Source organism: Cyprinodon variegatus, unplaced genomic scaffold (genome assembly GCF_000732505.1).
Source record: "Cyprinodon variegatus isolate N-32 unplaced genomic scaffold, C_variegatus-1.0 Scaffold310, whole genome shotgun sequence".
Lineage (NCBI taxonomy): Eukaryota > Metazoa > Chordata > Actinopteri > Cyprinodontiformes > Cyprinodontidae > Cyprinodon > Cyprinodon variegatus.
This window is the reverse complement of record NW_015150763.1, coordinates 861,632-875,580: the sequence shown is the minus strand read 5'-3', so window position 1 is coordinate 875,580 and position 13,949 is coordinate 861,632. Positions and strand designations below refer to the sequence as shown.

General features: G+C 39.4%; 1 protein-coding gene across 2 annotated transcripts in view; it reads right to left on the bottom strand.

Annotated features, from left to right (window-relative positions):
- Window positions 1-4,744: 4,744 nt before the first annotated feature.
- Window positions 4,745-13,949, bottom strand: part of wbp1l (WW domain binding protein 1-like) — a 19,756-nt gene continuing 10,551 nt past the window's right edge. Inside the window, exons 3-4 of one of the 2 annotated variants that reach the window (XM_015384300.1) lie at window positions 11,038-11,199; window positions 4,745-6,208 (exon numbers count right to left, since the gene is read on the bottom strand). In XM_015384300.1, coding sequence (XP_015239786.1) covers window positions 5,388-6,208; window positions 11,038-11,199 — 983 coding nt within the window. In that variant the 3' untranslated portion in view covers window positions 4,745-5,387. The remainder of the gene's footprint in view (window positions 6,209-11,037; window positions 11,200-13,949) is intronic. The other variant, XM_015384299.1, reaches the window with a different exon arrangement.

Below are 13,949 nucleotides of genomic sequence, written 5' to 3'. Positions count from 1 at the left end.
AGACAAGCATCATTTAGGGCAAAACAGATCCCCTGCAGAAGGCCTACCTCCAGAACCCTGCAAGGAAAAGGGCAGAAACCCACTGCAGCCGTAACAATATAAAAGATCAGTGTTTGTATCCTGATTGAGCAGAAATCAGGCTTTTTTTTTTAAAGCTTTGCAGAGTTGAAATCGCTATTGCACACGTTTAATAGGCATTCCCTCTCAGCAGCGTGTACAGGGTTGTGCATGTATATCCAACAAGTGGAGATGCGGGAATTCAACAATTCAAGAAAATCCTTTAAACTTCAAATTATGAGGTGCTATTTTTTCCTGCTCTGGAGATTTAAGATGTTATTTTCCTTGATTTGAATGCTATTATTTTGTGGCGAAAGGCATCTTCACTGGTCAAGAGTAACAAAGGTAAAATTAGGCACGTATTTCAGTCACATCATGTAATTTATAGATACTGATTAATGAGGCACTGCAAGGGGGAGTCAGAGCACCCAGAGAGAACCTGCTCATAGAAGAGAATAATCCTTTATTAACTCACAGTGTTGAAATTGAGGTGAGTGAAGTGGGCATTGAAGAGAAAAGTTTACACCATGAAAAGAAAAAGTGTACGATTACCACAAATTGCCTACCAAGATATAAATTAATCTCAAAAAGAGCACATTTTATAAAAAATATTAAAGAAAAATGATGCATTTGTGCATAAAGGTCAACTGCATATTTACACAATAAATGTAAAATAGCTGTTCCAATACCACACTGATGCTCTGATATAATACACAAACTTCTCATCCTCCTCCATCAGTCTTCATCCTGCAGGATGTTGTATCTGCGTTGCTTATGTGTTGATGTATTTTGTAATCTCAAACTGTATTCTGCTAAAGATAAAGTATGAAATATGATTTTCTTTCCTCCCCTCACCCATTGTGATCCCTATTTTTTGTCTTTCTAACTGCAAGTGCAGCGCCTTTACGCCCTTACGGCAGCCAGGCCTCGGACACCACCTCCCCCCATGTACAATATCTGTGAATTGTCTTTCTGTGTGTTTTTGTCCAAATTTCCCTTTGGGAATGAATAAAGTATAAATTAATTAAAGAGCAAGGATAAAAGCAAAAATATTGAATCTGATGTGAGCTGTAATGTTTATAAAGCCTAACAGCTGCTGGAAGGAAAGATTTAAGATAACGCTCCTATGAGCACAAAGGGTGCAGCAACCTTTTACTTTAAAAGCTTTTAAGCAGCTCCATGGATGAGACCATCAAACAGTGGTGTAATTTATTTTTTGCCAGTGTTCTTCTCTCATATCACCTGCACTGAACTCAGGGTCCATCCTATGTTTGCCGTTTTTAGATAAATTTAAATCGTTTTATTGCAAAATGTCTAACTTTTTTTAAACCATCTTTAGGTTCAGCAGATTTAGATATAATAAACAAGTCATTTGTAATAAATAATTTATAACTACATCACCCATGCAGCATATATTCATCACCTGCTATTCCTGTTGTATAAATGTGTACTTTATATTTTAAGGTTGATTAGTGTTTGCAGGAAATCTAACCATCAATCGAGGTCTTTGTAATTTATCCTACACTATAAGAAATGTCCATAAATTCATAGTATAAACTAGTGTATTTATTTAAAGGAATTTTCCCTTTTTTTTATCGATCTTTCCATCATATTTATCAGAGCCGATTAGATAAGGGAGTTCCAACAACTCTGCTGGCCTACATTCTAAAGAGAAATTTATATGCACAGTGAGGCCACGCTTGAAAATGACAGCAAATAGCTTCCTGAGATCATTGAGTGTCAAAAGTTATTTTAAGCTTTTGCAAATCTGACAATTCAAGGAGGCATCAGTGAGCGATGTGGAAAACATCAGATTCACTATTACTGCATCGACTGTTTCTCCAAGTTATTCAACTTAAGCTGCAGAGGAAGACACTCTGACAACATAGACTGTAAATTTAGTATATTTATTGAATATACATTCATCTTAGATGCTGAAATAAATGGCTTATGATCAGAACATTCACAGAACATGTGCAAAACGAACACACTTGGGTCAGAAAAGCATCTTTGGCAAAACTGCCCTGATCTCCAAACAAACGCTCATCGTTGGTCAAACGTACCATTCATCCAACCTGAAAAGAGCATTAGCCATGATAATAGTAAAATATGTCCATGAAGAAAAAAAAAAAGGAAGGCAACTAAACGGTTCTACGATACATCACAGATGTTTGTAAGTAATAAAGTGGTTTTATAATCTTTATATCTCTATAATCTTTACATGAATAGGCAGATATGAAAATAGCTCTTCTTTTGAGAAGAAAGTACATGATTCATTTTTCACTCACAAAAAATACTAATGTTTAAAGAACTAGAGTGTGTCCATGTCACGATGCATAATTGTCTTACTGGTTTCACATTGCACTGGAACCCTGTGCTGCAGAACGCAGGGACACGACCTCCTGCAAGGTGCTTTCAGTACGCATCTATAGTAAAATAAATCTGTTTGACCAGTCGTTTAAGACTTTTGTGCTTCAGAAAGGCTGTACTGTGCGGATCACTGCAGGTGCAGGAAGGAAAAGTCTTACAGTGTCCTTCTCCAGGTTACAAATGGTTGTGGTTTAAGTGAAGCTGGGCAATTAAAAAAATAAATGTTCATTAGCTACATCTTCAGTAATTAGGGTATGGATGGCATCCTATGAGAAAGACACCCCTGCTGCCTTTCTGTTTGTTTTAGCAATACAATCAGATTTGTGTGAATTTAACTTGGATTTTATGTTACAGACTGGTGGAAGTTAAAGAAAAAGTCTAATTTTTACAAATAAAGATCTGAAATTTTGTGTTTTTACCCTCATTTAGCTTTGATGGTCCTAAATAAATAGAGCGAACATTTTCCTATAGGAAAATCGCAGTATTATTCCAGTTGTTCAGTAAACTCTATTATAGAACATTGGTGATAAACAGTATCATGAAGGAGAAAGAGGTGGAGTTAAGTTACAAGGTATAAAATGAGAGTAGCTGCCTCAATTGGCTGACAAGGAGAGAGAGAAGAGCTTAGCGACTCTGGAGGAGCTGCAGAGTTCCACTGGTTAACTCCTTAAACTCTGCAAATCTGACTTTTAAGGAAAACTGGCCTAAAGAAAGCTGGACATTAAGACTGCAGTCTTGTTGCTGCTGCACACCTAGCTTATATGAATCAATGATTAACAGGCAGCTGTAGCACATGTTGGCTGCTGAGGTGGTGATGCAACCGTTTGAAACAGACACATTTTAAACATGCAGGGAATGAATACTTGAGGAGCAGGGTTGGAAACTCCGGTGACACAAAAATGGAAATCCTCTGGCTAATTTGTAACTCCCTATTGTGTCATGGAAACTAAAAGTTGACTATCACCCTGTACACGCAACTCCCACGGTCAAACATGGTAATGACAGCATCATGCTGTGGGGGTGCGTTTCTCCGGGAAGAAAGGAGGAATCTGATCAGGTTCAAAGGAGGATGGGTGATGTTCAACACCAACTGATGCTGGAGGAAAAACATGTTCCAGGCTGAAGAGGAGAGCCAGATGTATATACTAATAACAGAATGGCTCAACGCCCAAACCTTAATCAAATGGGGAAGCTGTGGAGGCTTATCCATAAACTCATGAGTTAATGGGCCAAATATTAGATACCTAATGTCCAAAACAGGAAAATGTAACCAGAGTGAAAGGTAACTAAACAGTTAGCTTAGCAGGAGGTCAAATTATATTCCACACTTTTCAGAATCTTATTTGATAATAAAATAGAAAACTATGCACCAAGTTATGTTGGTCTGTCACTACAAATCTCAGAAATCCAGTGAAAGCTCTTGTAAGGTAAAAAAGTTTAATACTTAGAAATTATCATTAAAATTAGAAACCAACACGGCAACCCTTAAGTTAGTTTGTCCAGCGTTATCGAAACATACATTAACTAACCAAATCAGTTCAGTTTGGTTTACATGGATTTCTCTCTTTAACGGAACAGTGCAACTGCAAAAGGTCACAAAAAAAAGTTAAATTAGAAATCTGTTTTAAAAGAAAAACTATTTGTCAACTTGTCTAAAGTTGATTAAAAAGCTAATCTTGATATAAAAGGTTTTAAGGTGGAATTTATGTTGTCATTTGGGAGCTGGTGAAGGTAGTAATCTGTTAAAGTGACTGAATCATCATGCTAAGTCTGATGTTGCCTATTTCAGTTTTTAATCTCTCTGAACCTTAAAGTTATAGTGGAGGGGATTCTTTTTCCGGGTGGATCATCAAAATAAGTGGTCCTCCTAATTGTCTACTACGTGCTCGTGCCCATTTTACTTACCGTAAGTCTGACTGTAGAAAAATTGCAAATCTTTTGGAAAAGTAAGCTTGTATGAACTACGCAAAAAGCAACTTTTAAGTACAGCGTGCACAAGGAGAAATGTGCTAGTGCACGCTCTCTGGAGCTTCTCAAAAATTTGCAAAAACCCTCCACTATACCTTTAATGCTCTCCATATCAGTACCTGCTGTATCAGAGCTTGTCAGTTTCACAAAAGCTTATCATTGTTCTTTAAAATGACACACTGCATTTAGTTAGGCACTGACTACATACATTCAGCTAATTCAGATGGAAAATGATTGCATACCAAGTAAATGTTACATTTTCTACCAAAAACCTAATTTAAACAGATCTATTCATCCTAACACCTTGCCATGAAAACACATTGAACACAAACAGCAACTCCAGGCTAAATTAGAAGAAACTAAACCTATCATATTTGGTTTCATTTTATTTTGCAAAATATTTCACTTTGAGAAAATGTGCAAAACAGGAAGTGTTCACACTTTGATTCGTTCTTAGTTTTTTTTTTTTTAATGCACATTAACTACGGTACTCTATCAATTGCAAGGCTGACAGAGCGACACAAACAGAAGGCAGAGTGGTTTATAATGGTTAAATAAAAAAAGCACTTCAGAAGTGTGACAACAGACAGCCTTCTCTCCGTGTCCTGTACGGTATCGATGCGTAGGAACGCTCACGTTCCTCACATCCCTTATGTTCCTGCTGTGCATGTTAAAGTCTGATGGAAGCAGGGGTACCGTTCACTCCTTTTTAGCCCAACATCAGGATGACTGCAGACAGGAGAGCTTTCACCAGGCTGGGAAAGGGGCCAATTCTGCCTATCTTTAACAAACCTTATAGCCGTAACACACTGTTTAAGGCTACTAGGAGCAGTATGGAGCAGAGCAAGGTGTCTCCATCTTTGGATCAGTTATTTTGCTGCTCCCTCATCTGGATGTTCTAAGATGAGCTCCTTCATAAACAATCTGAAGGAGCTTCAAACCCTGCTCAGCACCAAACTGTTCTACTGTCCAGTGTGAGGGAGGAATGGGTTTCAGCCCTGCGGGTCGGAGCTGTGGGCCGGGCCCTCCTGTTCGCTGATGGTATGGAGGAGAAGGCACACAGGTGGGCTGAGTGAGCCGCTGCTTACATTCTGAGGAATCTGTGGGTTTCCTGCCAGCCCATGCCCCGCCCTCCTCTCCGGCCCACCCGGCGCCTGATCCTCCTCCAAACTCAGGGAGGCTCGATGACCACAACTGTCACAGAAGTCGCCTGCATCCTCTTCCTCGTTACCGTTCCCTGCGCTGCGCCCCAGCAGGCTCTCTCGTTCCTTATTGTCCTGAACTGCCCCTCCGGCTCCACCACAACCGCTGCCCCCACGGGTGCCGCATACGCACACCTCGATCCCAGAGTCCCCGGTGAAACGCCGCCTCCTCCCGTTGGGGAGGCGTTCTTTGTCGTCAGTGCAGCCCTCTGACAGGGGGAAGTCCTTCAGCAGGGGGTCCTTACAGGAGTCCTCCCCACTTCCAGTTTTTTTCTCCTGGCTGGTGAGCGTCTCCACATTCAGCCTGTCTGACAGAAGGATTATGCTGGGCTCGTGGGCCGTTTGCACAGGTTTGTTATCAGGCTTCGCTCTCAAGTCAAAAGTGGGAGGCTGGGGTTCCTCCATAGCAGGCCTGCTGCACAGACCTTCAGAGACTGGGGGCAGAGGAGAGACCTGGATGGATGGACAGTGTCCCGCCTGCTGCTCCGGAGCCATGGAAACAGAAGCAGCTGAGGATGGGTTTGCATTTAAGGCGGTGTAAGGAGGAGGAGGGGTGGGAGGCCGATTCACCACCTCCTCATAGTCAGGAAGGAGGTAGTTTGGCAAAAACCCTGCAGAGAGAGAGAGAGAGAGAGAAAAAAAAAAATCAGCTTTGAGGGTTTAAAAAATGGTTTTCTACATAAAGTAAGTTTTCCTTTAATTGCGTACATTAAACTAAAGCAAATGTTTGTCGACTATGGTCAGATAACTTAAACAGCAGGATAGGCAAAGGGAATAAGCTGAACTACTTTGGTTGAATGTTTTTGGTTTCCTTCCACAAGAGGCTCTCAATGGTTTGCTAGATTTTTTTTTTTTTTTTGCTTTTCCCCTGACAGAATGGTAGTAACTGGGTTTGGTTTTGAAGGCCATCTTGCTCCCACACTTTTCCACTCTGACCTTAAATTTTCAATGTAACAGAGTGAACATTTCTATCTCATCCTAAACTCACTTTTTTATTTCTTTAGGGGCATTGTTCTTATGAAGGACATTAATGCTCATATCTTTAAATCCCTGGCTGACACCCTGAAGTGTTGCTTAAATATTTCATTTTAATGTCTTTTCATTTCGATGCCATATTTTATGAAGGTCCCAAAGACTAGAAATTCTTTTTTTTTTGGCCAAAGGACAAAAGTCCAAAAATGCAAAGGCTCTGCTCTGTTCCTCAGGTAAATTTGCAAATTGAAATATTGTTTTTTAATGCTACTTCAACTGTTAAGCTTTGGTGAGCAAAATATGAGTTGCATCCGGACATCCCTATGGTTTCTCCAGAGCAAACGACGCCTGTAGTGAATAAAATAAGAGATATTGATCTAGAATTGGTCATTCAGAATCGGTTATTCCGGATTGACTATGACCTGGATGACTGAGAATCTTCATCAGCATATTGATGGAGAAATAGCCTGAACATTCCTAGAGGAAAAAATCTCAAATTTAACATTTTTTGTTGATAATATAAATGTTATGATTTAGATAATGAATCTAAATCTTATTTGATTTAGAAGACCACGTCTTTCGCCATCTGTTTCACATAATAAAGAATCAAAAAAGGCAAGGAAAAAACTTCAAAATTCTGTGTCACAACCACTGTTCCAACGACAAACTAGTTGATTGCTTAGGTAGAAAAATATAAATCTTTACAGAGACCAGGCTTTCTGTATGTTCTCTTATTGGTTTGATGTGTTTGAAGTGCTCTGACTCCAATTAGGTCTAAATCAGTATTTTTTTTAACCCCAAATAAAAATAAGTTTGATAATCATACTCTGACCTCAAGCAGAAAAACAGGACAACAAAGGAGATATACTTCTGCATATTTTTGTACATTGTGTAGATTTTCTCCAGACCTTAGAAGTTTCCAGATTATTATTTTAATCCATCCCTACAGCAACAGGAGGTGTAAAATGACCGACTAATTTCAGACTTTTTTCCCCCCCTGTGCTGCAGCACAAGGAGAGCAGGTTTTGCAATGTTGGCATGGGACCAAGAAAGCAATGCTCAGCGTTTCCTGAAAACTGTGGCATGCCGACGACGAAAGATCCCGATTGCCGTATGAAGCCCTGGATAAATCTGAGAGCAAACATTAAATCTTAGCCACTGCCTGAGTCAGAAGTCCTATATATCCACTGGGGAAAAATACATAAACTCTTTTTTAAAGTAGCTGATATTTCTTCCAAATTAACACCATGTCACTGAAAGAGATTAAAACTGCTTTGGCTAACAGAAATAAAGTTTCATTAAAAGGCTTTAGCCAATCCACATAAAACTCACAAACTCTGCTCTAAGTCAGAGTTGCACTGTTTAATATTTACATATAAATGTTATTTCACCATTTTCCACAATAGTTAAATACATCAGCTTTATATTTTTTGATTATTTGCTTGTTAACACATCCACCAAATCAACAGTGTAGGGATTATGACATTATAGATGTGGTAAAAAAAAATTCCAGAACCTTTCTGAAACTTCTATGCTCAGCATCTTTGGGTCTAAAAACAACAAGAAGTGTTTCCAGTAGAGGGCAGTAGTGTGAATAAAAATGGCTTAAGGGGCTGATTAAGGGCTGATTAAACTTCTGCAACCGCACCCGACAAATGTCGCATGGGTCTAGCCGCCGGTCTGGCAGTGCTGCATCACATAATGATGCAGCGTACCCATCTTCTCCTGAGTACTTAATAGAGGACATTAGAGGCTAAATTGTCATAACAAAAATGCAGCAACTGGATGTGATGGTGTGATGCCAAAATGTATCAAAATCTCACAAGGAGTATTTTGGGCACAGTGTTAAATATATAGAATCAAGAATTAAAGGTCTCATATTTTGCAAATGTACTGTATAGACGTTTTCTAATATTCACATTTGTCCTGAAGCCTGTATATGAGGTTCACAGATGGGTAAAAAATAAATAAAAATAAATAAAATAAAATAACCCTTTCCCCTCTCTTACTGCCTTGTTCCTCCTCTTAGTTAATGCTCAGTTTCAAAAGCATGCCCTGTATGTCATTTAGGGAAATAACCACTCCTTGTAGCCTAGTAAGCTAGTCCCACCCGCCAGCGGATAAAATCATTTTTGCCTGCGATTGGTCTACCCTCGATCAACGCCCCAGGCCCTAGAACTGGCGGGCCAATCAAAACGCAGAGATGTGTTTTGAATTTCTGGATGCAAAGTGGGCGGGGTTTTGAGGGCAGGACGACAAAGCTGCACGGCGCTGGAGAAAGCACAACAAGGAAGATGGCAACAACTATTGAATAGTTGTCAATTGACTTAGCTTTAGAATTAGTTTTGGAAGGATTAGACTTGGGTTTTTTTTTGTTGAAACGTGAGCAGGAAGAGGCTCTACGCACATTAATTTTTAAGGATGTATTTGCCGTTTTACCGACAGGCTGTTTGTTTACACTCCCCCACCAGCTTTCTGTTGCGCTTACTATGCCACAGTCAGTTGCACTCATTGGTCAGAGCGTTGGCTAATAGGCACAGACGTAGTTTGAAAGATGATGGGCTGTTCTCAGCAACAATCTTCCAAAGTCTCATTCATCTGGGTCAGACTAAATTATACATTTAATCTCACATTTAGTCTGGTTTATCAGGCTACACTCCTTGCCCATCTGAGCCCGTCCTCTAGCAGGCGCCATCTCTCTGCTCATCAACATGAAACATCTTAACAAACACAGCTAAGCTAAGAGTTAAGCACAGCAGGTACTCTGTTACTGACAGCATCAAGGTCACAAAAGTCTTTTTTTTTAACTGCCTTCATCTGAGCCCCTGAAGACGCAGTGGATGGATTTTAATTTAGTTGTAAATCTACCTGAAAAACCTCGTGAGTTTTTTTTTTTTCATCTGTTTGCTAAACATTTCAAAGAGGATTGTTTTCACAACATGGGTGCCAAGACAACAGGGTTCATCTTAAATTGAAGAGTGGATCGATATCAACTGTCTCTTACAAATCTTTCAAGGTAAGAGCTGGAAATAACTTTACTCCATCAGTGCTTTAGCCTGATAGCCTTTAAACATATTTGTGTCCTTGGCTGTTTTGATAAGCTGGTGGTTTTTATAAGATGGATAATCTTCTCTTCACAAACTGTCTTTTCTCAACAGGATATCTGCAATAATTCTGATTGTGGGCTTGTGTTAAATTAGTTAGCAGCATTTCAGCAGATAGAGGCCGTAGCAACTCAGGCTAACTATGATGTGTTGGTGTACTTTTTGGATTGTTTATTGAAAATCGTTAACCGTTTAGAGTTTCAGTCGTCCCTTTGAAAAATGGGATTGTTCCATTTTTAGAAGAAATGCTCTGTTCTCTGTATTGAGATGAATAGACTGAGATGTATCCATATCTCTGATAGAATAGAAAAATTCGTATTATTGTTCTAATCAACATTAATGAATGGCAATAAGCGGGTATCTGGTCAATCTGCTGCTGGGATTTTGTCACATATAATCTGCTCAGAGTGGACTGGAGCAGCCTATTGGTTAAGGTCGGCCTTTATCTAATGTATTATTCCGTGCTCAGATCATTAGGAACTCTGATTGGTTGTCATGATAGGGGTTTGTTGGGATGCGGCCTTTGGGTGGAAAGGGGCGTAGAAAGCCAAAACAGCTTGCTGTGATTGGAACAGGCTGTCTGCCTAATCTGAGAGGAATTATCCTGCTCAAACGGCAAAAAATGCTCTGGAGGACTCATTGTTAATGTATATATATTTTTTCAAATGTAGTACAATATTAGACCTTTAAGCATCCATAAAGGCAAATGAGTCCAGGTTTAACTTAACTTTTCCACTTGAGAAGTTCTGGATAGAGCATATTGACAAAGAAACGTTTTTTTTTTTTCTTTAATGCAAAAGGTTTGTATAATATTAATATATATATGTTTTCATTTTTATACAACTACTGCTCTACATGGGTTGCTCTGTCAGCTAAAGGTATGTTTACGGTCTATACTCCAGCTAACAATTAGTCGATTAGTAGATGAATATTTCAATAATAGATTAATAATGATTAATCCAATTAGTTGTTTCAGCCCCATAGTAATCTATATCAATGCACTGATAATAAAAGAAGAGGAAAAAGAAAAGTAGCTTGTGATCTTGAACCTTTAGGGTTTGTTTCTACATGGTGGCATAATTACCTTTTTTTCAATTAGACTATAAATGATATCGAATTAAACCTCCCCACAGTAAAAACTACACAAAGTCCATGGACAGAGTTTTTTGGTGGAGGTTTAAGCCAGGCGGATGAAAACTAAATCAAGTTAGTAAGATAGCTAAATAAAAGGGCAAAGAGCTGAAAAGAATTTAAAGAGCAGAGAGGAACTACAGAGAAAGCATCTGTCCGGGATTCATTCAGCCTTCAGTTTAGAACAAAAGCTGTCATTGAGAGCAGACATCTCATGTGGAGGTGGATCTTACTGAAATAAAAGGGCACAGAGGGGAAGTTGTGTGCTTCACGGTAAGCGATGAGGTTGATCTCGTGCTGCCGTTGCTGCTGCTGCATTCGGTGTTTTGTGCGCCGATGGTGGCAGATGCAACAGAAGCACAAAATAAAGATGATTGCCCAAACCAGCCAAAACCCTGAGAAAAGGGAAAAGTAAAAACAGAAACATATTTAGTACAAAAGTCTAGATTTTAGCATTTTGATTAATATTTTCAAAATAAAACAGGAGGCAATTAAAATACTGTTCTCAGCAACATAATAGCGCTGAGAAGATCAACAGGTGACCTACTAGAGTCATCAGTTTCAAAGACATTAAAGGATTCAAATAAAGGGATGCTAATAAATATGTCTGGTGACAAAGAATCAATTTAACTCTAAAGATAATTTTCATTATCTAAACAGAATTTGTTCTTCATTAAGAAAAGTCCTCAGTCTGGCAAAAATGTTAAAAAATATTCCATCCCTCTAGCTTATCATCTCCATAAAAAAAAAAAGGGGGTTCAGCAGTCTACTTAAATTTTAAACCTACTATATATATCAGTTAAACTTGCAGCAGAGAGCAATCATTTTGTTTAAAGTTTGTGGGAAATAAACAGATTTGTCACATGTCATCACTGAACTATGTGAGGTATTTTACTATAAGGACGAAAGAACCACATGGCAGAATAGACAAGAAGCAGAAAACACCGAAATCAGACCCGGAGAGTTTTGCTTTGATTTTTAAACTAAGAAACATTTTTACAGATAAAAAAAGAAGATCTTTTTATAACAAGCTTCTCATCTGCCATGAGAATATGCAGACTGCCACAAAATGTTTGTAAAAATGAAGCTCACTTCATTTTTACATGGCGACTGTGTTCCCCATATAAATACAGGGGACATTTACCTTGATTTAATGATGATTTATTAAACAATAGGATGATCAGCATGAAGCAATAATGCAGCAGAACCTTTTGGACTTCAAACTTTTTAGAACAAAAAAACAACAGATTTTTTTCAGCCGGTTTCTCCAGTGAGAATTATGTCATTCAATGAGTAGTTTGGTGGTTGTAATAAAACTCCCTTAAGTATCCTGACTGTCTGTGCCAGTCTGACAGCATTGTTGCCATGTTTATTCTGATAAGTGGTGTGTGTGTGTGGCTTCCAGGTATGTGTACCGATTTCCATATGTATTTAGGGATTGGGATAAAGCAGGCAAAAGGACAGTTGAGCCTGGGATCAATTCTTGGCATATTGGGTTGCATGAAGGTGAGTGTTCAGTAAGACGTTTAAACCCAAGAAAGATATAAAAAAACACCTTCATGCTTTTAAGTTGAATCGATTTCTGCAACAGTGTCTTCACAGGTTTTCCTCAAAAGTCCAGACAGCTGTAGCTGATCTAAAACGCTGCTGTCCGTGTTATCACTAGAACTAATGCCCGTATCACCCCTTGACAATTTAGACCAGCGTATGCCGGAAGTGCAGAAAATATGGCAAAAACGCTAGGATACGTTGGATAAGCGAGAAGGTGAGTGTGATGGATCCTCCATGCGTTCACGCCCAACAAACTTCCTAGCAGACAAAAAGTTTAATCTGTTGCGATTTCAAACCTTCTTTCTTTTTATTCACTTTTTTTTTTGGCCGATGTTAAACAGCAGCTAGGTTAATACCGCGATCAAAGACATCTTCTTATGCAGGGTGGGTGGCTGCCTCCAGGCGCATTGCTGCCCCCTTCAGGACTAGGGGTGTAAATCACACCCATCATGGCGATTCAGTATCGATTTCCTGACCCAACGATTCGATTATTTTCGATACTCAAGAATACACCACGATACGATTTGATTAATTGGTTAATTTTTATTTTATTTTTATTTTTTTTTTAAACACACACTTTAAAGGTTAGACAAGGTTTCAAATTTAAAATAAATAAAAGCTATAATATCGTTATGCATTTTTTTTGAGAAACAAAAGCAAATACCAGAAGTAGAAAAGTTGCATCAAAAAATACTGCAAAAATACTGCACATAATCAGTGCAATGAGTGCAATTCAATACCTCGGCTCCAGACGTCCCCGCCCCCTCCACAGACAGTCCGCCGCACCTCTCCCAAATTGTAGCTGACCGCAGACAGTGCCGCAGACAGGAGGTCGGCTTGTTTTGTTTTTATGACCGAAACTGCGGAAAACAACTCGTGAAGTTTGACCCGCTAGAAGAGCGAGGTGCATGAGAACGCTGGGACCCTTTTTCCACCTGGATCTCTGCTCTTTTTGGCCCTCATGTCCCTCCGTATTCGGACTAAACTCGCCCCCCACTTCCTCACCGCCGCGGCCGTATCTAGACCCACAGCGTGTAGCACAGACCACGCTTCAATACTGAGCATAAATCAAAAATGTCTGCTTCAAGCTCACTGCAACACACTGCTGTAAGGGTATAACCAGGAAGCAAGGTAGGAGGGCAAAATAGGTTTAGCGCCACCTCAGCACGGGAGGGAGAATTACGTCCAAGAGCAAATGGATAAAAATAGAACGGAGGGAAAAAAAACAAAACATGAATCGATACTCTTGCGGACGTGTCGATGCATCGGATCGTCGGCTGTTGGATCGATGCATCGATACAAAATGATTATTATTTACACCCCTATTCAGGACACTGGCTTGTGCATCATTTAATTAGATCAGATTAGATTCAACTTTATTGTCATTACACAGGTACAGGTACAAGGCAAGTTTAGGTCTAACCAGAAGTGCCACAGCAGCAAGTGCAGGACAAATAATGGTTCCATAAATACAGGACATGGGTTTCTCCTGAATAAGTATACAGATGAATACTAGGGGTGTAAATCACATCCATCATGGCGATTCGATTCAGTATCGATTTCCTGACCCAACGATTCGATTATTTTCGATACT